Source organism: Myotis lucifugus, unplaced genomic scaffold (assembly GCF_000147115.1).
Source record: "Myotis lucifugus unplaced genomic scaffold, Myoluc2.0 scaffold_169, whole genome shotgun sequence".
NCBI classification, from domain to species: domain Eukaryota; kingdom Metazoa; phylum Chordata; class Mammalia; order Chiroptera; family Vespertilionidae; genus Myotis; species Myotis lucifugus.
In genome coordinates, this window is record NW_005871217.1 from 293,655 (window position 1) to 318,833 (window position 25,179).

The 25,179-nt window shown below is 47.2% G+C and overlaps 1 protein-coding gene across 1 annotated transcript in view; it reads right to left on the reverse strand.

Annotated features, from left to right (window-relative positions):
* IQSEC2 (IQ motif and Sec7 domain 2) overlaps nt 1-25,179 on the reverse strand; it is a gene marked incomplete at its 5' end in the record, with an annotated part of 83,008 nt that overhangs the window by 49,104 nt on the left and 8,725 nt on the right. The window contains one exon of the mRNA XM_023759999.1: nt 6,951-6,980. Coding sequence (XP_023615767.1) covers nt 6,951-6,980 — 30 coding nt within the window. The remainder of the gene's footprint in view (nt 1-6,950; nt 6,981-25,179) is intronic.

The following is a 25,179-nucleotide window of genomic DNA, read 5'->3' on the forward strand; positions in this document are numbered from 1 at the left end:
GGAGTCACCACATGCATGAACGCAGGGGCAGGGTGCATCCATATGTATGAATGCAGGGGTAGGGAGCATCCCACATGCATGACCGCAGTGGCATGGAGTACCCACATGCATGAACGCAGGGGCAGGGAGCAACCACATGTATGAACGCAGGGGAAGGGAGCACCCACATGTATGAACGCAGGGGTAGGGAGCACCCACATGCATGAACGCAGGGGCAGGGAGCACCCACATGTATGAACGCAGGGGTAGGGAGCACCCACATGCATGAACGTAGGGGCAGGGAGCACCCACATGTATGAATGCAGGGGCAGTGAGAACCCACATGCATGAACGCAGGGGCATGGAGCACCCACATGCATGAACGCAGGGGCATGGAGCACCCACATGTATGAATGCAGGGGCAGGGAGTACCCACATGTATGAATGCAGGGGCAGGGAGTACCCACATGTATGAATGCAGGGGCATGGAGCACCCACATGTATGAACGCAGGGGCATGGAGCACCCACATGCATGAACACAATGGCGCTGCCCGAAAGGCTGGGGCCAGGAGTGGAGGTTTGACTGGGTGCTGCGCAGCCTCCCTCCCCAACTACCAAGTGACTCATCCCCAGGGCTGCTAATTAAAGCCAGGACAGAGGGGACAGAAGTGAGGGGAGGGGAAGAGAGAGGTTTATTTTGGTGCCAACCAGGCACGCAGCCAGTTTAGGGGTCACCCACTTCCTGGAGCTGGGCCAGGCGGGGGCACAGGAATGCAGACAGGAACGGGGTGGGGGGGGGAGGACCCTCTTACCCGTTCTTGTTTCTTGTGAGCTTCCTGGAAAGGTGCCTTCTTTGGGAAAATTTCCCAACTTCCCCCACCTCCCTCCTCTTCTGTCCCACTGTCAGATTCCAACTCTGCCCCCTCCAGACTCTCATCCTTATCACGGGTTCTCCTGGGCACCACACTCCCATAGGGGCTTGCCAGAGCCGGCTCATCTGTGTCTGCACCCCACTTCTGTAACCCTCTCTCTCTCGCCCCAAGGATCCCACAACACAGGCCTGGTACATAGGGGATGCTCTGCGGTGCTTCTGGAACATGACTGGGTTAACCCCGCTATAGCACAGTGTGGTTGCTGCAACTCTGATGGTCTGGATCAGCCGTGGGCAAACTACGGCCCGCGGGCCGGATCCGGCCCGTTTGAAATGAATAAAACTAAAAAAAAAAAAAAAGAGACCATACCCTTTTATGTAATGATGTTTACTTTGAATTTATATTAGTTCACACAAACACTCCATCCATGCTTTTGTTCCGGCCCTCCCGTCCAATTTAAGAACCCATTGTGGCCCCCGATTCAAAAAGTTTGCCCACCCCTGGTCTGGATTCCTATTCTAGTTCTAGCATGGGGAGACTCATTTTAGTTCTCTAAGCCTCGGTTTCCTCATCTGTAAAATGACAGGAATATGTGCCCTATAGGATTGTTGTGAGGATTCAATGAGAGAATAGATGAAATACCCAGCATGGTGCCCAGCACAGCTTTAGCGATCACCTAGAAAGTGCTGTTGCTAACACCCACCTCAGGCCCCAGGGGGAGGCCGAATGGGGCGGGAGGGGAGGGTGGTGGCAGCACTTACAGAGCCAAATTCCAGGCCTGGCTCCATCACACAGCACCCAGAGAATCGCAGACAAGTCACAAGCTCTCAGGGCACTGTCTCTCATGTAAAATGGGATCTGCCATATGACACCATCAATCTACTGTAAAGGCTTTAGCCTGTCAAGTGTCCTGCGTGGAGCCCAGCTCCTAGAAGCGGCTTGATGAGCTGCAGCAGTGATTGCTAGGGATGGCAGCAGGAGCTCAACCCAAAGAAGCCCAGGAGGGAGGAGGCAGGCAGGGAGGGCTTCCCAGAATGGGCAGGACTGGAGTTGGGCCCCAGAGCGCATTGGGCGGGCGGGGCAGTAAGTGACAAGATTCCAGGCAAAGGAAGCGGTGGGAAGAGACAGCTGGACAGGGCGGGCACCCAGGCAGCAGCGAACAGCAGACAGCATGAGAGGGAAGAGGCAGTGCAGCTCTGGGCACTGGCGGTGTCTTGCACTTGTGAATGCAGGAACCACGGAAAGTCCTCTGTGAGGTCTCAGCCACCCCAGATTACCAGGTCAAAACAAGGAAGAATTTTAGAGATAATCTAATCCAAAGTCCCGCTGGACAGATGGGGGCACTGAGGCCCAGAGTGGGAGGACTCCTCTGGGAGCAGAGCCAGCAATGGCTGCTCCTCCCACCTCTCCTCCCCGAGGTTGCAGCGGCTCCTGTTGCCATGGGGACATCCCAGCTCCAAGGGTGTCAGCAGCTCCCCTCCCCCTCCCTCCTTCCTTAGCAACAGGCCACCTCCTCCAGCTCTCAATCTTGCGTGCCTAGCAACCCCAGCCTGGTCCCTGGTCCGCCCCCCCACACTCCCCAATTCCAGTCTGACCCTAAGTGCAGAGGCAGTGGCTCCAGGCCTGGGGCCCCTCCTCCCCTCTGTTTTCAAGTTCTACACTTCACCTTTTTCCTTATTCAGCACTGACAGTGGACTAGGTTAGGAAAAGGCAGAGGGCACTCCAATGTGTTAGCCGCTGTTTGGTGCTGAGCATCGCTTTACTGTAAGTTCCCTCACCAACCCAAGGAAGTCAGAATCATTATCCTCATTTCACCGATGAGGAAACAAATAAGGATCAGAGAAGTTAAGTGGCTTCACAAAGAACACACAGCAAGAAAGCAGGCTCTGCTGAGAGCTAGCTTCAGGAACTTGAGCCATCGCCAGTCCCTCTCTGGACCTTGGCTTAAGGTGCCTGGAGGTCTGACAACTTCTCACTGATCTGCAGGAAGTCCAGGCACCTTCTACCCACAGCCCTCCCGAGATACCAGCTGTTCAGCTCTAATTAGATAGACTCCACACTTCCCCTGGCACTCGGTGCTTGGAAGCCCTCAGGCCTGGGCCTTGCCACAGGGTGTGTGTGTGGGGGGGTGTTTTCAATCCACCGATGCTGCTCATTCCTTGCTGTTCTACTTTCAACAAGCCTCGGCCTAATCCCTCTCCTTGGTGTTCCTGCTACCCTCCTAACCTTTCCCCTTCACACGCACACACTGCTCATTAGAGGAGGGCACTGAGGCTCCAAGGGATGAACAGAGTTGTCCAAAGTCACGTATCTAGCCCTGGCGCACTTGCTCAGTGGTTACAGCGTCAGCCTGCAGACCCCGAAGGGTCACCGGTTCGATTCCTGGTCAAGGGCACATACTTCGGTTGCAGGCTCGATCCCAGGACCCCGTAGGGGGGGCACATGTGGGAGGCAACCAGTCGATGTCTCTCACATCAATGTTTCTCTCTCCCCCTTCCTCCCTCCCCTTCTCTCTCTCTAAAAACAAGCAAACAAAACAAAACAAAAAAAAATCAATGGAAAAAACAGCCTCGGGTGCAGAATAAAAAAACAAAAAAAGAAGTCACATATTTATAAAGTGACCTGACCATAAATGGAGCCCTTTGCTTCCCTTGCTTTGCCGGGGAGCCCCGCCTCTTCTCCAAACTTCCCCGGCTCCTCAGTGGCGACAGAAGGCGTCTGTGACCCAGCCCTGACCAGCGTTCTGATCTTGAACAGTTGAGCCTTTCCTGCCCAGATCTGTTTTAGCCCAACTGTCACCTTCTGTAAGTCCACCCTCACTTCCTGGGCATGCTGGTTCCAGTGCCAGCAATGCCCTCCATACGCAGAGTCTGCATGTCTGTCCTCCACAGCCCAGCTTAGAAGCCACCTTCTCCCGGAAGCCATCCCTAACCCATAACTGAAGTGAGCTCAAGAATTTACATGCAGGTCCAGCCAGTGTGGCTCAGTGGTTGAGTGTCAACCTATGAACCAGGAGGTCTCGGTTCAATTCCAGGTCAGGGCACACGCCCGGGTTGTGGGCTCCATCCCCAGTGTGGGGTGTGCAGGAGGCAGCCGATCAATGATTCTCTCTCATCATTGATGTTTCTATCTTTCTCTCTCTCCCCTTCTCTCTTCCTCTCTGAAATCAATAAACATATACTTTTAAAAAATTGACATGCATCCCTGACCAGTTTGGCTCAGTGGCTAGAGCGTCGGCCTGTGGACTGAAGAGTCCCAGGTTCGATTCCGGTCAAGGGCATGTACCTTGGTTGCGGGCACATCCCCAGTAGGGGGTGTGCAGGAGGCAGCTGATCGATGTTTCTCTCTCATGGATGTTTCTAACTCTCTATCCCTCTCCCTTCCTCTCTGTAGAAAATCAATAAAATATATTTAAAAAAATTGACATGCAGGTACTGACAGCATCCTCAGACAGCCCACCTAGCCCTGGCTCCCACTGTGTTTGCATCATCATGCCCCACAAATGCTATGTCTCAGGTCCCTTCGACAACCCAGGTTTGACCCTTGCTTCTCCAATTGCTGAGTCCTCAAGGGCCCTGTAGCTTCCTTGACTGTGGGCCCAAATGCAGACGCTGGCTTTGGACCCAGACAGCCCGGGGTGTGAGTCAGAGCGATGCCTTCCAGCCCCATTGCTCTTCCTTCCTGTCTTTCCTTGGGCATCACCGACCCTCTCGGGAACCTCGTCTGTAAACCAGGGATCCTAATCCATGTCTAATAGGGCTGTTGTGAGCATGAAATAAGAACATGTTCAGATTTCTTAGTATGTGAGGAGCAAATGATAACTGCTATTATTCCTAATATTAGGAGGAGGCTGAGGAGGATTACTATGATCTGCAAGGCTTCCCACAGCTCCCGCAGGGATGATGTGGGCCGGGTTCTGGGCTCTGTGCCAGGCAGACCTGGGTTTGAATCCAGGCTCAGCCAAATATTAGTGGCGTGGCTTTGGGCAAACCAGGCTGAGCCACAGTTGCCTCAACTGTAAAACAATGATGATAAGGCCAGCCCAGGTTCCGCCTACAGTGTCACTGGGAGGATCAAACAAAAGAAAGTCGTTGACAACTTCAGTAAGCTGTAAAGGCCCAACTTATATCACCATATGACTTATGATTATGATAATTACTAAATACCCTGAGCTCCAGGTCCCAGGAACTCCCCTGCTGGGACACTGTCAATCTGTCCCTCAACAAGTAAGCAGGCACATCAACAGGAAGCCCAAACTGCCTTTCTCTAAGCCCACAGTGGGACAGTGGGACCCGGCTCCTTTTTGAGACCAGTGCCTTCTTAAATGCTAGGACAGCCTGGCTGGTGTGGCTCAGTGGTTGTGTCGACCTATGAACCAGGAGGTCACGGTTCAATTCCCAGTCAGGGCACATGCCCGGGTTGTGGGCTCAATCCCCAGTGTGGGGCGTGCAGGAGGCAGCCAATCAACGATTCTCTCTCATCATAGATGTTTCTATCTCTCTCTCCCTCTCCCTTCCTGTCTGAAATCAATAAAAATATGTTTAAAAAATAATAATAAATGCTCGGATAGGCCGTGCCCATGCCATATCTTTCGCTGCATGCACTGCAGGGACTGTGTCTTTTTAAAAAATATATATTTTATTGATTTTTTACAGAGAAGAAGGGAGAGGGATAGAGAGTTAGAAACATCGATGAGAGAGAAACATCGATCAGCTGCCTCCTGCACCCCCCCCACTGGGTATGTGCCCGCAACCAAGGTATATGCCCTTGACCAGAATCAAACCTGGGACCCTTGAGTCCGCAGGTCGACGCTCTATCCACTGAGCCAAACCAGTTAGGGCTAAGTGTGTCTTGTCATATTCACTGGGCCTGACTGCGGATATCACATTCCCCTTGATTTCCTGATGGCCCAAGTGTTGTCCCATTCCACAGCCCCGGCCTTAGCCTTGGCCATTAGTGTGCTCCCTCCCTCCCCCTCCCCACCGTTCTGCCTGGGATACTAAGTAACTGTGTCCTTCTGCACCTCTGTCTGTATGCTAGGCTCCTCTGCCCTCTCCCGCATCCACTGCCTGGATGCCAGGCCTGGGCTGCTGCATATGGTTGGGCAAGCTGTGCCCTGCACAAGGGTTCACAGCCAAGAGGGCATAAGTGGGGGCTGAATCCAATCTGTGCTCTGCTCACTGAGCCAGAAACCCTGGTGATGGGCCGAAGTAGCCCCGTGGAAAGGGAACGTTCCTACAACTGATCCACTCAGTGGATTCTACTCTTCCCAAAGGTGCTATATATGCTGGTCACAGCCCTGACTGGGACCTGGCGTGCCCATCCATGCCTCTGTCATCTGGGCCCATCTCATCTCAGAGGCCCACCCCATCACTCCCCACCTGAATGCTAAGACTAATGGGCCCTCCTCTGAAACCCCCATCATTCCCCTTAGCCCCTTCACTTAACACTTGTCTTCATGAAGCTTCTGATGGCTTAAGGCCTGGGAAATGCACAAATAGCCCTTGTCTCTAACCCAGTTTTACTCCCACCTTCTGAAGTGGCAGATTTATCACACCTTGAAAACTTACTGAAGCTTGCAAACCTTTTTAGCAAGCACACACACACACACACACACAATGTGCGCTTGTCACCATAATGTATATTTCTAATATGTCGAATGTGTCACATCAGAAGTCCATCCAAATGCCACTAACTCAGGGCTAGAGTTGTTCAGGGTGGAGCATGAAAGCCAGACCAGGGAAGCCCCACATTTACTGTGCCCTCTTCTCCGGGGAGGAGAAGGTTGAAAAGGTCCCAGGGCCAGAGCTGAACTCTCTGCGGGTCAACTTTCCCATCTGGGCAGCTCCCATGAACCCCTTGGGGGTTCAGCCCAGCCCTGAACCAGCTGGGGTTAGAAAGACTGACGAACAGTTTCAACCCCCTCCCCATACCTGCCAGCCCTCCACCCCACTCCACGGCACCTCTAATACCAACAGGACAAAACCCTTGGAGTTGGCCCCCACTTCTGCCCGTGGATCCTGAAGTAACAAACCAAAGGCCCCCACCCCAGTCCCTGTCCCATCTCCCAATCACTATTAAAGAAAGGAGGTACTGACCTGACTGTTCTGGAATTCTCACCATCCGACCTGAAAGAGAAACAGAGAAAGAAAATGACAGTCAGCATATGCTTTCACCTCTTCTCCCGCTGCCCTATGCAGTGTCCTCGAAGGCTAACATGCATCATGAAAATGAGGAGTAAGGTATTTCAGGGAGAGCAAAGAGCCGGTGCAAAGGGTTTGAGATGGCAAAGGGCCTGGCCAGTTGTTGGGACAGGGAGGAGGACAGTGTGGCTGAGGTGGAGTAAGGGGAAGAGTGGTTGGAGGTGAGGTCAAAGAGATGCCAGGAACCACCCAGCTGGCATGGCTCAGTGGTTTGATTCCTGGTCAGGGCACATGCCCGGGTTGCGGGCTCGATCCCCAGAAGGGGGCATGCAGGAGGCAGCCGATCAATGATTCTCTCTCATCATTGATGTTTCTATCTCTCTCTCCCTCTCCCTTCCTTTCTGATATCAATAAAAACATTAAAGAGAGAGAGAGAGAGATGCCAGGAACCAACCATGTGGGCCTGGTGGGTCACGGTGAGGAGTGAGGCCTTCCTCAGAGTGGCTGAGTGGCAGCCACAGCTGTGGGCAGGGGCAAAGTCCAAGCTTTGAACAACAGACTGAGCCTCAGATATCAGCTCTGCCACGTACCAGCCCTTCCCCTCTCGGAATCTGAGCCTCAGTCTCCCCACTTGTAACATGAGGCCAAGTCTCACAGGGCTGTTGGGATGATTAAGCCCTTTAGAACCCAGCAGACAAATGCCAGGTATTATTAACAACATAGAAAAGGCTTTGCCAATTGCTTGGTCCAACCTGCTTATTTTCCAGATGAAGAGAACAAGGCTGAGAGGGTGAGTCAGCTGCTGAGCTCCTTTCTACTACATTGGTCTGCCTTCTTCATTGTGAGGCCCCCTCAGAGGCAACGGAAGGGCGACAAAAGAGAATGGAGTGGGGACAGCTTTGAGGGAAATGAGGGGATGAGTGAAATCTGAACCACACCCTTCCGCTGCTCCTCCTCGCCTATGTGCAGGGGAAGGGAGTTAGGAAGGAACATAGTGCGTCGATGCGTTGGGGGTGGGGAAGGGCAGGAAGAAGGACCAGGGAACTTGGAAAAAGTGGGACAGTGTGGGAAGTGTTTTCTTCATCCCCTATTGTCTTCTTTCTCCTTCTTTACCTCCTCCCCCAACCATGACATACTGCAGAGGGGACAGAGATGAACACATTGCAGGCTCTGTCCTTAGGTGAGAGAACCGTGATGCAACCTTAAGTGAGGGGAGCGTCAGCTATGCTGAGTATAAAATGAGAGAGAGCCCGGCCAGCGTGGCTCCGTGGTTGAGCGTTGACCTATGAACCAGGAGGTCACGGTTTGATTCCGATCAAGGGCACATGACCGGGTTGTGGGCTGAATCCCCAGTTGGGGGCGTGCAGGAGGCAGTCGATCAGTGATTCTCTCTCCCTTCCTCTCTGAAATCAATAAAAATATATATTAAAAAATAAATAACATGAGAGAGGGACCCGCAGGAAGCAGGTAGACCTCAGAAGATAATATTTGTTGGGAGAGTGAATGGCGTACCACCCAGCGAGGTGAGGTAGGCAAGCATCAGGGTGCCGGAGCTCAGAGAGTGGGTTAGTTCAGTACTTCGTTCTGCTACTTACTAGCCACATAATCCTGGGAAGGCACTCCCTCTGTCCAGCCTCAGCTTTCTCACTTGTGAAATGGGGGTGGGATGATAAGAATCCTGCCCCTTGTGGGTGGAGCTGTGAGGCTAGGCCTAGTGCAGTGCCAGGTACAGGGTGCACGACCATGGGTCAAACCTTTAGCTTTCACAGCCTCCTAAAGGGATGGAGGGCCAGGACCACAGAGCATCTTTTCACACTAAACCTTTTCATCTGATTCTGCAGCAACAAGATTGCTTCTGAGCCCTGGTCCAATGATTTGCATGTATCAGGTGAGCATCACTTCGGTGACTCCCCACCTACCAACAGAATGGAAGCCAAGCCCCTCAGCCTCTGTCCCTAACATTAAACCTCTGCTCCAGGCAGGCCAGTCTCCCCACTATCCCACCCCAACACACACTTATACGCAGTCCACTGTAACTAGGTCCTGACCCGGGAATACAAACCCTCAAGGAGCTCACAGACTGGCCCCCTGCCCCAATCTATTTTTTTAAAAATATATTTTATTGATTTTTTACAGAGAGGAAGGGAGAGAGACAGAGAGCCAGAAACATCGATGAGAGAGAAACATCGATCAGCCGCCTCCTGCACATCCCCTACTGGGGATGTGCCCGCAACCCAGGTACATGCCCCTGACCGGAATTGAACCTGGGACCCCTCAGTCCGCAGGCCGACGCTCTATCCACCGAGCCAAACCGGTTTTGGCACCCAATCTATTTTAGAGCGATGTAGGTACTCATCTCCACTCTTGTGGGAACAATCACTCAGCACCTACTGCATACCAGGCAGGGTGTCTGTCTCTTGTTGTACACTATTTCCTTTGATCCTGCAAAATGGGAGTTACCCATCCAGTTTTAAGATGATGAAACTGAGACTAAGAGAAGTTGAAATGATTCACCCCACGTCGCACAAGTAAGGGGAGCTTGGTGTGAACCCCAAAGCTTGTGCTCTTACCACCAGGCTCCACTGTACCAGTAGCTCAGGGCTGGGCAATTGCTTGCAGTTAAGGTGGCTTTCTTTATCCTGGTTCCCCAATGTCAAGACAGACCCTTCCTCTCCAGGGCCCTTTCTTCTGAGAGATGCTAGTCCTCAACATGGCAGCTAGGGGGAGCAAAAGATCTCCGTTCCAGCAGTGACTCAGAGTGAATTAGCCAGTTCTCCTCACTGTGGACTGATTTTTATTAGTTTGGGGGTATATGGTGTCATATGACCCTCAATGTGGGGTGCTTCCACACCAGGGGAACATTGATGTGAGAGAAACACATCGATTGGTTGCCTCCTGCACGAGCCCAACCAGGGCCCGGGCCTGGGAGAGTCTGCAACCGGCTAGGGCTGGGCTGCCATTCTTTTGAGGGGGGGGAGGGGCGGGAGCAGCACAGACTCATAGAAAGAATACTGGGTTCTATTATGGCTCCTTCCCTAACTGGCAGTCTACGTAGACTTGGACAAGTCACCTGCTCTCTGGACCTTGGTTCCTAGTCCACAAAACAATGGGGCTGTGTTAGTTGAGTTCTGAACAATTTTCAGGACCTAAAACATTCAGTTTCTTCAGAATCCCAAAGTTCTCTCTTTTATCAACCACAGTCAGCTGTGTACATAAAGAAGCAAAGACCCAGGTAGCAGGCCTCCCTTTATCAATCCACATCAGGAGAAATGGATTTCTCCTGCTAGTCCCACAGACTTCTCTAATGAAAGGCCACTTAGGACCCCAGCCTTCTCAAAGGCTCAGCTATGCGAATTCTCATCCTCAGAAGTGATGCTCACTAAACAGTAACATATTGAAGACTATGAGTATAGTGACTGTATTATCTGAACCAAAAACTCAGGCATGTAACCTGACCAAGGATTTTGATATTGCTGCTTCCAGGTACAAGGGACAATCTGGAAGATGGAAGAATAAATGGCAAAATATAGAAAGTTCCTGAACTTTTGGGAACTTATGGGGATGACAAGGGCAGAATGTAGGCCCTCAATATTCATTTTGGGGTTTCTGTCCTCACCTCCTGACTGGATTCCCTGTCTCTGGTTTGTGATCCTCTAAGTAATTTATCAGCAGCACCTGGGGAAACTATAAGGCACTCTGGAATTAGATAAATAAGGTTGTCCTCTGGGAACTAAACTATTTATTAAAAAAACATAAGATGCATCAGAAACAAGATATGCAAAGTTACCTGAAAGAAACAGACTGGCCTGGCCAGTGTGTCTCGGTGGTTGAGCGTCAACCTATGAACCAGGAGGTCACAGTTTCATTCCATCAGGGCACATGCCCGGGTTGTGGGCTTGATCCCCAGTGTGGGGCGTGCAGGAGGCAGCTGATTAATGATTCTCTCACATCATTGATCTCTCTCTCTCTCTCTTCCTCTCTGCAGTCAATAAAAACTTATTTTTTTTAAAAAAAGAAACAGACTGGAGACCGGTCCTCAAGCCAGGATTTGAGTAACGTCTAAAAAAACGTGAAAGGAGATTGGACACCAATGACAGTAGATTTTTTTAAAGGAGACTTGAAAGGCAACTGTGAACAGGGCTCCTCCCAGAAGCATCCCGAGGAGAAAGAAGTGGTAGACTGACCCAGGAATCATGTAGGTCTCTCCAAAAGCTGAGATCCAGTCCTGGGGACAGCCAGGCTCCTCTTCTCCCAAACATCACTTTATCTAACTGCAAGTCTCTTCAATGGACGACTCCCTTCTCTAAAGTGCAAACCAGTTGATAGGGTTCTTCTGCTTCTGTCATTCAGTAATTTTCCCATCAACATTACTGCTCGTCAAGCCCAGGCTCTCCAAAGCTCTAAATCTCACTCTGCCCTTCCATCTGCTTTTAAAAATATGTATTTTTATTGATTTCAGAGAGGAAGGGAGAGGGAGAGAGAGATAGAAACATCAATGATGAGAGAGAATCACTGACCGGCTGCCTCCTACATGCCCCCTACTGGGGATCGCGCCCACAAATTGGGCACGTGCTCTGACAGGGAATCGAACTGTGACCTCCTGGTTCATAGGTCGATGCTCAACCACTGAGTCACACAGACGGCTACTTTTTTTTTTTTTTAAATATATTTTATTGATATTTTACAGAGAGGAAGGGAGAGAGATAGAGAGTTAGAAACATCAATGAGAGAGAAACATCCATCAGCTGCCTCCTGCACATCTCCTACTGGGGATGTGCCTGCAACCCAGGTACATGCCCTTGACCGGAATCGAACCTGGGACCTTTCAGTCCGCAGGCTGACGCTCTATCCACTGAGCCAAACCGGTTTTGGCTACTTTTTTTTTTTTAAAGCGCATTTGGTACTTGCTACTTGGAACACTCTTGGCCCTCTCTATGACTTTGAAAATTATTTTTAATTTTATTAAAATGACGTGAAGTAGCTTGACAAGTCAAATTGTAAAAGGATCTTAACAAAAATAATGGCCTTTTTGTCAACTGTTTTAGTTGTTTTTTTCAGAATTTGTGTTCATATTTCTAAAGTAGATGCTCATATTACTAATCTGTGTTTGAACTTTTTGTGTATGTCCTTTTAAATTTTTATTTTTACCCAAGTAATACATGTATATAGATTTCCCCCATCACACTGTATTGCAAGGATTATAACAAAAAAACACAAATTCCCCACTCTACCCGTCCTCCCCCAACTCCCACTCTCAGAGACAAACAGTTTTCAAGTCTTTTAACTGCTTTTTGGCTATTTACCTCATTTCTAAAGAAAACACGCATACTTCAATTTCGTGATTTAGTTTTTAGTTTTATGTATTATGTATGGAATTCCTACTATTCAGGGAGAGGATACAGCTCTCTTACACACACTTCCACCTCCAGCCCCCAGATTTCATGCAGGTGTACACATCCCCTTCTCTCATTCTACCACTGTAGTCACATCACAAAGTTTTGGTTAAATCAATATTAGTGGTTTCCATTATTATGACTGCCTTGATACTAATAGTGGATAAATCATATCATACACTGTAATTACATTTCCTTTGCCATACAACTTTTTCTTTTCTCTAGTGTTGATTATTATTATCATTATTATTGCTTGCATAGTTTTCTTCATATATATGATCAATTGTCCCCAAACTATCACAAGTGCAATTCTCCTCTCAATATGTTTTGACACAGGTAATCCATCAGATTTTTTTTCCCCTTGGAGACATCGTTCCCACAGCAATCCAGACTGGTTGCTCTCTAGGCCTGAACAAGGTTGCCCTAAGATCTTCTCCCTTCCCCACAGCCCTGAGGTTCTGTGTTGGATTTACTGTTTCCTAGATTCCTTGGCCTTTTTCCCCCTGAATTTGTGTCTGTATTTCACTGGAGCACTTTCTCTAGTACTTCCTGAGAAACGAGGCATGGGACATAAAATCTTTTGATCTTCCATGTCTGAGAATGTCTTTATTACACCCTCACCTTTGATTGATATCAACTGAGTATAGACTTCTAAGTTGGAAGTAATGTCCCCTCAGAATTTTGAGAACGCTGCTCCATTGTCTCCTAGCTTCCAGTTTGCTGTTGAGAAGTCCAATGTTATTCTTTTTCTTGATCCTTTGTATATGACATGGTTTTTCTCTGGAAGCTTTTAGTATCTTCCATTTACCCCTGCTATTTCACAGATGCATACCTTGGTATGGATCATTTTATCATTTATTTTGATTGGGATTTTCATTCCTTTGGTTCTGGACATGTTCTTGTATTAGGTCTTTGATCATTTCTTTCCTGCTGTTTCCTCCATTCTCTATTTCTGGAACTACTATTGTTGGATGTTGACATTCCTCAATTGATCCTCCAATTTTCTTATCTTTTCTCTTCTGTTGTCTATCTCTGTCTTGTTATTCTGCTTCCTAGGATATTTCTTCACCTTTTATTTTCTAGTCCTTCTGTTGAAATATTTATTTTGACTTTCATTATCTTTTATTTCCCAGATGTCTTCTCCTCCCTTCATTGCCTCTGTTCCTTCCAAGTTCTTTTGTTATGTTTGTCTGCTTGCTTTTTTGGTCATTCTTGCAGGTTGATTATCTTCCTCAAATAGCCTGTACTAGCTGATCATCTGGCTACCTAAGGTTTGGGTGTGTTTTTTTTTTAAATTTGTTTTACTGAGGTTTAATTTACATGAAATGAAGTAAACCTATTTTAAGGTTCCTTGGCTGGTGATCCTTGGTGATAAGTTCCCATGACACTAACAAGCTGATGGGAATTTCTGTATGTGGATGGTGCTTGCCAGGTGATAGGCTTCACTACAGTGTTACTGAGCTGCAAACCTGTTCTTTTGTGGGAAGACTGCAAAATGTCTTCTTTTGGAGGCCTTTTTCTGGGACCTGTCAGTTTCCCTAGAGAAGCCTCCTTCGTCCTTCTGTGTGGTCCTGAGTTTGTTGTCCTGGAAGTGGAGAATGAAGTTGGGGTCCCACTGTTTTAGGATGCAGATCCCTTTGCTTGCAGCCCTGTTTCACCCCATCCTCCATTGTGCCTGGTGTCCCCAAGCCCAGAGCCTCTTAGCTTCAATTTCTTCAAAGAATCAACCTCTGGCTGCAGAATAGGGGGTGCATCCCTGACTGAATAGGGTTGGGGAAGGGCCAATAGAGTCTGTTAACAGATTTTCAATATTCTCCCTGTTTTCAGTCGCACACTTCACCCTGCTTTGTGGTTCATAGCATCTCTGAATCCTGAGCATTTATTGGGCTTTCTGGATGGAATAGTTTACTTCTGATCAGCATTTCCAACCTTATGTGTTTCTACCTTTTTTATTCCTTTATTCATATTTCAGTAGGATTTGGGGAAGCAACAGAGAAATTTATTCAATTTGTTGTGTTTAACAGGAAGTTCCCCTTCTTTTTTAAAAAAATGTATTTTATTGATTTTTTTACAGAGAGGAAGGGAGAGGGATAGAGAGTTAGAAACATCGATGAGAGAGAAACATCGATCAGCTGCCTCCTGCACACTCCCTACTGGGTATGTGCCCGCAACAAAGGTACATGCCCTTGACCAGAATCAAACCTGGGACCCCTGAGTCCGCAGGCCGACGGTCTATCCACTGAGCCAAATCGGTTAGGGCAGAAGTTCCCCTTCTTATTCCAGCCAACTGCTACTCTTCCTCCAGTGACTTATTTGGACCTCCTCCAGGGAGCTTGTCTTAATGTCCCTAGGCTGGACGAGGAGCCCTTCCTCTGATCTCCCATGGGATCCTTTGCTTGACTCTATCACAGCTCTGATCAAACTGTTCTGAAAGTGTCCATTTCCATGTCTGACTCTCCCTACAGACTCTTCCTGCTGGTCTGGGGCTGTGTCTTACGTCATGTCCATATCCCCAGTTCCCAGCATCTGGTCCACCGTGGTACAGAGCAAATGTGAGGCGATGGGATGAATGAATAAATGAATGACTATAAGAATGAATCAGAACAGCCAGAGGGACTATCTAGAAAGGGAAATAAGCTGAATGCAATTGTTCCTATACAAGGCCAGTTCCCTAAAAGTTGTAAGTCCCTGAAAAGCTGTACGTGCAAAGATGCCCGCTGTAGCCTGATTTAAACTAGTAAAAAAAAAATGGGCTCAGCTTCTACAGCTTACATTCAGAGGCTGGTTAATTACATATGGTATATCCTTGCCATTAAAAATGTCATTAAAAACAATTGCTTATGAAGAATATGCAGTGACAAAGAGAAATGCTCAAACAAAAAAAGCAAGAATCATTTTTTTCTTGAATGCTGAATCATTTCAACTATATGAAAAGAATGCAGAGAACAAGGGAAATACACCAAATGTTCAGAGTGGCTGCCTTTGTGTGTTGTAATGACGGGTAATGGTTTTCTCCTCCACTTTTCCAAGATTTTTAAAATTTTCTAATGGAAGAATACATTAAATTATAATTTTGAAAAGCTCTTTAAAAAAAGGAAGATAACTATCCTGAGAGTGCTATGAACAAAAATTACTGTGAAGGGGACCTAAGGGTATGTGTGCACATTTAGCAGTGCTTGCTGGGAAGGCTCTGTTCTTCACTGGCCAGAGACCCTGAACACCACCCCCATCCTCACCGCAAAGCAGGACCTAGCGCAGGAAGCTAAAAGGGGCTCATGGAGCCCAGCCTAGGACAAGTCACAATGTCAGAGGCTGTATTGGGAAACAGAGGCCCCTACACTGGACCCCACACTTTAGAGGCCCTCCTCCATGAGGTAAAGGGTCTGTGGGACAAAGGGAATATGTCCATCAGGATCTTTGGCCATCTCTCTTCCAGACTGCACTCCAGGTACGCAGGACCCCAGAATTGCCTGTCTAAAGTTCTTGAGCTTACTTGTAGGAATTGTATGGTCTTACTACCCAAGTCCATATGCTAGGCCTAATGGGTGGCCAAGTGGAAGGAGAAATAGATGGGGCTTGGATGTGGCCTATGGTGTCCATATACATTTTAAAGTTCCACATGAAGCACAGGTGGGAAGAGAAGGGTGAAGGACCAAGGGCCTCAACTCTACCTTGCCTGGGACCCAGAAATACAGAGGCAGGCAAGTCCATGGATTCCTCCTAAGCCTCAGGGTTTATAGAAGGGCCTAGCCTTGAGTGGTGGACAGATTTGGGTTCAAATCAACTTATTTGCTGTGTAACTGTGGATGAGTCCATTCCCTTCTCTGCCCCTCAATTTTCCCAACTATAATATAGGTATAGTAATTCCAACTTCACAGAGTTGTTGTGAGGCTTGCTGGGGGCACAATGGTTTAGTGGCTGTGAGTACAGGCATTGGGTCAGACAGGCTGGGTTTAAATCCCAGCTCTGCCCCTCCTAACTATGTGCTTTACATCTCTAAGGCACAGTTTGTTCATCAATATAATAGAGGTAATAAAACCACTAATCCGATAAAGTTGTTGAAAGGATTATGGTTGTAATGAATATGTAATAACATTGGAAAATGCTTAAATGAGAAAAGGCTGCTTAATAATGATCTTGTGAATACTGACTATGGTGGAGTTGACTGGGCTTCTGCACTCCCCACCCCCCCATCCAGCCTTATTTGTCTCCATAGCACTTACCACTATTTGACATATTCTGTATCTTCTTGTTTGCTTCTTTTCTGTCCCTGCCCCCTGCATTCACACACTAGAATGTCTGCTCCTGAGGGCAGAGGTTTTGTCGGTTTTGTTCACTGTGTCCCAGTGCCTGGAATAGTGTGAAGATGTTCTTCAGCAATGGAACAGCTATCTGCCATATAGATAGGGGTACAAAGGCATTCTTGGCTAGGAGAACAGCTGGGACTGTTCCATAGGCATGGAAGTATAAAGAAGTCCACTATGATTAGGGAACCCCAGAAAGATCAGTACAACTGGAGTGCAAGGTCAGGAAGGGAACAGAATGGCTAGAAGGTGTGTGGGACTGTGGTCTGACCCAAAGGTGCACATAAGCGCGTTCTTGGGCCAGAAGTGCTGTGGAGACCTACTTGTGGTGGCCAGGAAGTGGAAAAGTACTAGGGGAAAAGCAAAGCTGCCTCCCAAGTTCAAGTGCCACCTAAATCACAACCATGTGGAAGGTGAAAGTAAAAACCTTTTCTAAGGAGCCCATCTGAATCAGGAATCAGACCTAGAAATGACAAGTAGGCAGGTAGTGAAGTCAGATGGATGAGGTAATGGTGACATGCAAGAAAATCTTATAAAGATTTATTAAAAGGGAAGAATAACTAGATGAACCACAGGACAAATAAAAAAGCTTATTGGATAATGTAACTGCTTTTAGCAATGGATCCACACATCAAGGCCAAGATGGTGGTGGGGATGCAAAATGAAGGCCACAGTTGTTTCTGCTACTGGTTAGCTTTTTGCTTCTTCCTCTCTCTTTCTTTCTTCCTTTTTTTTTTTTGCAATTTAAAACTTTTAATTCTTGATTATCCATATACCAAAAGAAGAAACCAACATCTATGGAAAATCTAATATGTATTAAGCACTTTGTGTCTATAATCTCCTTTTATTTTTGTCAACCAAAATACATAGGTATATTCATCTCCATTTTATGGATAAGGGAACCATTTTTCTCAGGACGTCAATCAGAATATAATGGAATCATGATTATGACTCAAAAGCTTTTTGCTTCTGATTACTCTTCCTATAGTGCTTGTTACTACGACTCATTGGACAAGTTCAGGGATGGAAAGGATGGTGATGATGATGATAATGACTGCTCCATACTTCAAAGGAAAGATCTTTCTATCACTTTTTAAATTTCTCTTTCAGGAAATAAAGAGGCAAGTATCACTTCAAATTTTCCTTTTAAAGAGAAGAAAGACAGGCAGAGACTACAACGAAGAGAGCCTTCAACACCAGGCAAGAGTGTGAACTTCACTGTGTAATTGCTGGGGAGCCTCTGGGGGGCTCGGCCCAAGGGGTGATAAGGCCAAATGCTGTCTTCTCTAACCCCAGTTCCTTTCAATCACCAAAGCAGGGTTTATTTGGTCCTTAGCATATTCTGCCTTCTAATAACCCAAAAAGAATTAAGTGACTATTTATTAAGCACCTACAATGGTCCCAGGCTTGTATTATCTTCATAACAGCTGTGCAAGGTAGTAATTTTTAAAAATATATATTTATATTGATTTCAGAGAGGAGAGGTAGAAACATCAATGATGAGAGAATCATTGATCGGTTGCCTCTTGACACCCCACACTGGGGATCAAGCCTACAACCTGGACTTGTCCCCTGATGGGGAATTGAACCGTGGTCTCCTGGTTCATACAGAGGTCGATGCTCAACCACTGAGCCACACTGGCCGGGCTGTGCAAGGTAGTTACTATTCTTCACACTGTATAACTGTGAAAACTGAGGCTCAGAGTAGCAATGTGATCTACCTAGAGTCAGACAGCTAATAAGTTGTGCAGCTGAGATTCAAGTCTGAGTTTTTGTCTGACTCCAAAACCAATGCTTTTACCACTACAGCTGTGGCTTCCTTCTGCCATACCAGAGCTAAACGGCACTTCATCTCCCATAACAGCCCATAAGCTTGGCCTCTTTCCCTCCCCCCTTCCTCCACACAGTGCAACCCAAGGCCCCCCACGCCATGAGCATTCAGGGAGTGCTTCTGGAAGAGATAATCACTCAAGGATGGGAGAGGAGAGCACGAGAAGGACAAGGTGGAGTTAGGCACAGGTACTGCAGCGCAGCGCAGCTCAGCACTGTGACAGAGAACAGGAGGATGGAACTGGCTTTGCAGCCATCCCTTCTTACCTCCCTCTGCTGGAGGAAGAGGGATGGAGGCTCAGCCATGATGGGAAAGAGAGTGGGCGGAAGGGGGAGCAGCTAGAGCAGCCTGCTGCTGCAGAAGCCTCAGCTCAGCCTCAAATCCCCCTCCTCTGCACTAGGGGCCCATCGCTGGCCCACCTGCTCCCCACTGCCTGAGGAAGGAGGCTGGGCTGCTCTCCAAGCACCCACCCGAATCCTGCCAAAGCACAGCTCACAGCAGCCCCATCACAGCAAGGACATCCTGAGAGGTGGAGTGGCTGACCCGGGGGAGGGGGGCGGGGGGGGGAGGGGGGCAGCAGGAGGCAGTGGCAAAGCAGGGGTCAGAATGCAGATCTCCAGTCCCTCAGTTAAGGACTCTATTTATATATATTTAGTTATTGATATCAGAGAGGAAGGGAGAAAAAGAGAAAAAGAGAGACAGAAACATCAATGATGAGAATCACCGATCAGCTGCCTCCTGCACGCCCCACACTGGGGACCGAGCCCGCAACCCAGGCATGTGCCCTGACTGGAAATCGAACTGTGAGCTCCTGGTTCATGGGCTGATGCTCAACCACTGAGACACACTGGCTGGGAGGTTGAAGACTCTCTTGACTGCATGGTCTAGACCAGTGGTCGGCAAACTGCGGCTCGCGAGCCACATGTGGCTCTTTGGCCCCTTGAGTGTGGCTCTTCCTAAGCCTTAGGAGTACCCTAATTAAATTAATAACAGTGTACCTACCTATATAGTTTAAGTTTAAAAAATTTGGCTCTCAAAAGAAATTTCAATCGTTGTACTGTTGATATTTGGCTCTGTTGACAATGAGTTTGCCGACCACTGCTCTAGACGGCTGAAAAGGAAAAAGGGGTGCTCCAAAGGCTGCCACGGGAATGCTCAGGACAGGGCTGGAGCCAGGGGCAACACATGCCAAAATGAGGCCATCCAGAGTTGGGTATTTGGGGGGGGGGTTACTAATAATTTCCATTCTCAATCTGGTTTGAGGAAACCAACTATTTTTAAAAGTAGTGCCTTAGCCAGTTTTGCTCAGTAGTTATAGTGTTGGTCCGAGCACTGAAGAGTTGTGGGTTTGATTTCTGGTCAAGGGCATGTACCTAGGTTTCAGGTTCTATCTCCAGCCATGTTGGAATACATGCAGGAGGCAACCAATCAATGTCTCTCTCACATCGATGTTTCTCTCTGTGTGACTCTCCCCCTCCCTTCCACGCTCTCTAAAATCAATAGAGAAAATATCCTTGGGTGAGGATTAACCACACACAAAAAGTAGCTTTAGCTTGGTTTGGACCTCAAGAGCACACGTGTTTATATCTCCCCTCTTTCCTAGGATCTCTAGCATGAAAGTGAAGGAATAAAGGAATAAAATAAGGTATAAATTCATAACAGTGAAGCAGATGTAAGAGAGAAGGTGATGTCAATGGGTGAGAAATTTCCACAAATTTCTGGAAGCAAAAAACAACAGGAAGTGTTCACAGTGACAGGAGAGCCAAGGACACCACTCAGGGAGCTGCAGCTGGGGAGGGAGCCAGTCGGGTCACCAGAGGCCCAGAGAGACTGCAGACTTGGAGATGGGAGGTATGAGGGAAGGGCTGAAAATGGGGATAATCTGAAGGTAAATACATGAAATCGCCCCCACCCCATTCCCCAAGACCCCTCACCTGCCCAGAGCAGAGACTGTCTGGCACTCACCCTTAGGCAAAATATCAGAGGGCTTTTGGCTAAAGAAATTAAACTATGTGGGATGGATTAAGGCACCTAGTCACACGTTGATTCCCCCCCCCAATAAAGTGCTTTTTATTCTGCCCTTTGGGGGACACCCATTCTAACAGCCAGCTCCCTGGTGGTTCACCTAAAATAAAGCCAGTGCCCAGCCAGCATGGCTTAGTGGTTGAGCACGGTTCGATTCCTGGTCAGGGCACATGCCTGGGATGTGGGCTCGATCCCCAATGAGGGGCGTGCAGGAGGCAGCCAATCAATTATTCTCTCTCATCATTGATGTTTATATTTCCCTCTTTCTCTCCCTTCCTCTCTGAAATCAATAAAAAATATATTTCTAAAATAAAGCCAGTGAGTGAACACACCAGCCCTTAGATAGACAGACATCTCGTTCAGAACTTCTATGAACTCATTCATAAACTATCAAATGGAAAAGATGAGAGAAAAGATGAGTGGCCTGGAGGATCCATCCAGGAAGTTCAACATCCAACTAACAGGCATTCCAGAAAGAGAAAACAGAGAAAATGAGGGGGAGGAAACTATTCAAGAAATTATATAAGAAAAAATAGTGCATCAAATGGCAAGGGCTCGCTGAGTACCAGGTGGGGTGAATGACAAACAGACCTTGAGCTAAGTGCTAGTTACATAAGGAATGTTTGGCTTGTAAAAACTGACCAAATTATTCATTTGTGATCTGAGTGCTTTTCTATATGCACATTTCAGTATGAATTTACAAAAAAAAAAACCCTCTCCTAAAAATGTCCAAGTCAAATGTCCCCAGAAGATGTGTTATGATTATCTTGTGGATTCACGAACTCTACACAACAGTAAGCAACCAAGCAAGGAAGGAAGGAAGGAAGGAAGGAAGGAAGGAAGGAAGGAAGGAAGGAAGGAAGGAAGGAAAGATAAGGAAAAGGAGGGAAGGAAGGGAAGGAAGGGAAGGAAGGGAAGGAGGGTGGGAAGGAGGCAGAAAGAAAGTTCTGGTCCAAATAGGAAAGAAAAGACAAAGTGGCATGATTGTGAGCAATTTGTAGAGCATAAAAAAGGAAAATTCATTTGCTCTTGAAGCTAGAAACATTTTCCCGGGAGTACAGAGGTTGTGACAGGGACCTGTGGGAAGTGATGTGCAATTACAGTACACTATTTGGTCCTGCAATGAATACTATTGACATAGTCATCATCACATAAACACAGTGTGTCGGTGGTCAGCTTTTAAAACCAATTTGTCTAGATAAAGCACTGGAAACCTAATTATTGTTACAGAATGGAATGCAAATGTAACCAGCCTCACTGGATCCAAAACTACTGAACATAGGCCTGGCTGGTTTTGCTAAGTGGTTAGAGCGTCAGCCAGGTCAAACCTGAAGGGTGGCAGGTTTGACTCTGGTCAAGGGCACGTACCTCAGTTGCAGGCTTGATCCCTGGCCCTGGACGGGGCTGGTGCATGAGGCAACCAGTTGATGTGTCTCTCTCACATCAATGTTTCTTTCTCTGTCTCTGTCTCTCCCCCTCCCTTCCACTCTCTCTAAAAATCAATGGGGAAAAAATCATATCCTCGGGTGAGGATTAACAAAACCAAAACAATGACTGAACACAGAAAAGTGGGAGGAAAAGGGCAGAGAAGAGATGGAAGGAAGGATGGGGCACTAGTAACCACGTCTTACCAGCTGAGTGGTCAAGAGACACTGTGGAAAATTGATGGAATAAGAAATCATATTTTAAAATAGTATTAATAAAGTTATAAAGGTAACTAGAGGAACCAAAATAGTAATATTATGACAATTTAGGAGGGGAACAAGAAAGAGCCAAGTGTTATAAATAAGTGAAATTCTCATTTGTCATGCTAAAATGAAGTCAATAGATCATGTTTAAAGTTGATAAATGAAGAAATAACCATTGGGGCATGCTACTTAGAGATATGAAGTTACCACCAGAAATCCTAAATGGTAAAAGTGCTCCTGCTGGGGGCTGAGAAGTGGGGGCATGAGACACTGGCTTTTTACTATATATGTCCTTGTGAACTATTTGCCTTTTAAAATTGTGTAAATGTACTGCTTTGACTTAATTTTATTTATTTTTAAAATTATTTTTATCGATTTCAGAGAGGAAGGGAGAGGAAGAGAGAGATAGAAACATCAATGATGAGAGAGAATCATTGATGGGCTGCATCCTGCACGCCCCCCACTAGGGCTCAAGCCCGCAACCCAGGCATGTGCCTTTGACCAGAATCAAACCTGGGACCCTTCAGTCCGCAGGCTGATGCTCTATCCACTGAGCCAAACTGGCTAGGGCTATTTATTTTTTTTAAAAAATACATATTTTTAAGATATATTTCTATTGATTTCAGAGAGGAAGGGAGAGGGAGCGAGAGACAGAAATATCAATGATGAGAGACAATCATTGATTGTCTGCCTCCTGCAGGCCCCCTACTGGGGATTGAGCCCACAACAACAACCCGGCCATGTGCTCTGACTGGGAATTGAATGGTGACTTCCTGGTTCCTGGGTGGATGCTCAACCACTGAACCACACTGGCCAGGCTAATTTAAAAAAACAAGTCCCTCCTCTTTCTTTGGACCTCAATCTTCCACATGGCACATATTTAAGGGGGAGGTTGATGATTCCGGGGAGAGGTGACATGAGAACCTGTTCTCCAATCCACGCTTCTTTTTACAGCAGTAGCAAGGCAGGCGAGTGAAGGATAGATTCCTCCCTAACTAACCCTTCAACTCCTCACAGGACCACAGTCATCCATGCAGATGCAGACTTTCAGCTGCCCCAGCCTGCACCACCCTCTGGTCCTCTTCCAACACTTCCATGGCCAGTCCAGCCTCTCCTGCCTTCCATTCATTCAACTACTTACACCCATTAGTTATTTATACCTGCCTGAGTCACAAAGGATTTGAGGGCTTACTCCAATAACACAGATAAGGGAAGGATAAAAATTAAACTAGAAAATAACTCAGAAAAGGAGATCAACAAGATACTAGAGTTGTTCTTCAAATTAACCAGTAGCTGATGCAGAAAGAAAGATACAGTGAGCCATGACAGCCGCACATTAGGAAGGAGGAAATGTACCAGTTTTCAAGAGAAGCAAATCTTTGCCGAGCACTAAATTCTTCAATTCGTTGTCCATGGGAGATTTCATGAAGGAGAAGGAAATGACTGTTTTGTTTTGTGTTGTTTCAACTTCGCCTTATTTTAATGATATGCTATTTAAATATTTAGATGTTATCTCCTATTAAAAAAATGAAGAATCCGCCCTGGCCGGATAGCTCAGTTGGTTGGAGCATCATCCCAGACACCAAAAAGTTGTGAGTTCAAGCCCTGGTCAGGGCACACACCTAGGTTTCGGGTTCAATCCTTGGTTGGGGTATGTACGGGAGGACATGGATCAATTATTCTCTCTCACATTGATTTTTTCTCTCTCTCTCCCCCTTCCTTGCTCTTTAAAATCAATAAAGATATATCCTCAAGTGAGGATTAAAAAAAACAAAACTGAAGAATCCCTGGTAATATCATGATTACAAAATGAGGTATAAGAGCATACGCTTTGGCACGATCAGGATTATTTCACTGGTTTTCTTCCCCCAGAAATGATTCTTTATTGAACATCTGAAAGTACCAGGGAGTACCCTTCGATGATCTTGGGTAATCCTGAGAATTGGGCATTGTTGTCCCCTTTTACAAATGAGGAAACTAAGGCTCAGAGAAGGCAAAATGACTTAGCTGAGGTCATCCAGTGGATTTGGGCAGAGCCTAGATTCAGACTTAGGTGTGTCTGTCTCCAAAGCTCATTCTGTACATATCATACCACGGGGCCTCAGGCAGGATGACAGGCCTGGCTGTCGGGCCAGAAACTGCTTCTGAGCTGCCTCCATTACATTAAGTGAGGACCTCTCCAGCAGAGAGCAGCAGAAAAAAGGCTGGGCCTGAGTTGTAGAAATGAGACCAGTTTCCTCATGAATCTAGCAGATCTGATGTCTGAGGGCTGAACCACACCAGAGAGTTTTGTCTGCCATGGAAGCAAGAGAGCCTTTATTTCGGTGATGCCTCCTCTTCATCGCTTCCTCCCCCACAAGACACCCAGCCTCCTTGAGCCCCAGATTTCTCATCTGTACAACACAAAGATAATGATCCCTGCAACCTCCATAAGATTTCAAGGCATAAAAGAGTCCGTTTAAGGAACGATGCTTTGATCACTGGCATTCATGTGTGAGTGGCTCTTCTAATCAGAGCTCCTCTGCTCACCCGTTGAGTGGCCCTTTACAAGTCTGTTCTCTCTCTGGGCCTCAGTCTTCTCTATAAACTGAACAGTCTGGACTGGATGATTTTTTAAGGGCCCTTTCAGCTCCAAGTTTTTTGACTCTTATGCTGGTTTTATTTATTTTTATTTTTTTAATTTATTGATTTCAGAGAGGAAGGGGGAGGGAAAGAGAGAAACATCAATGATGAGAGAGAATCATTGATCAGCTGCCTCCTGCGCACCCCTACTGGGGATCAAGCCTGCAACCTGGGCATGTGCCCTGACTTGGTTCATAGTTCAGTGCCAACCCGGCTTATGCTGGTATTATTAAAACCCTTCTGGTCACGAACGGCTGCTGCTCCTCTAACGCTGCCCGCAGTAGGCTGTATTCCCCCCTGTCTCAGCACTTGTCATTGTGT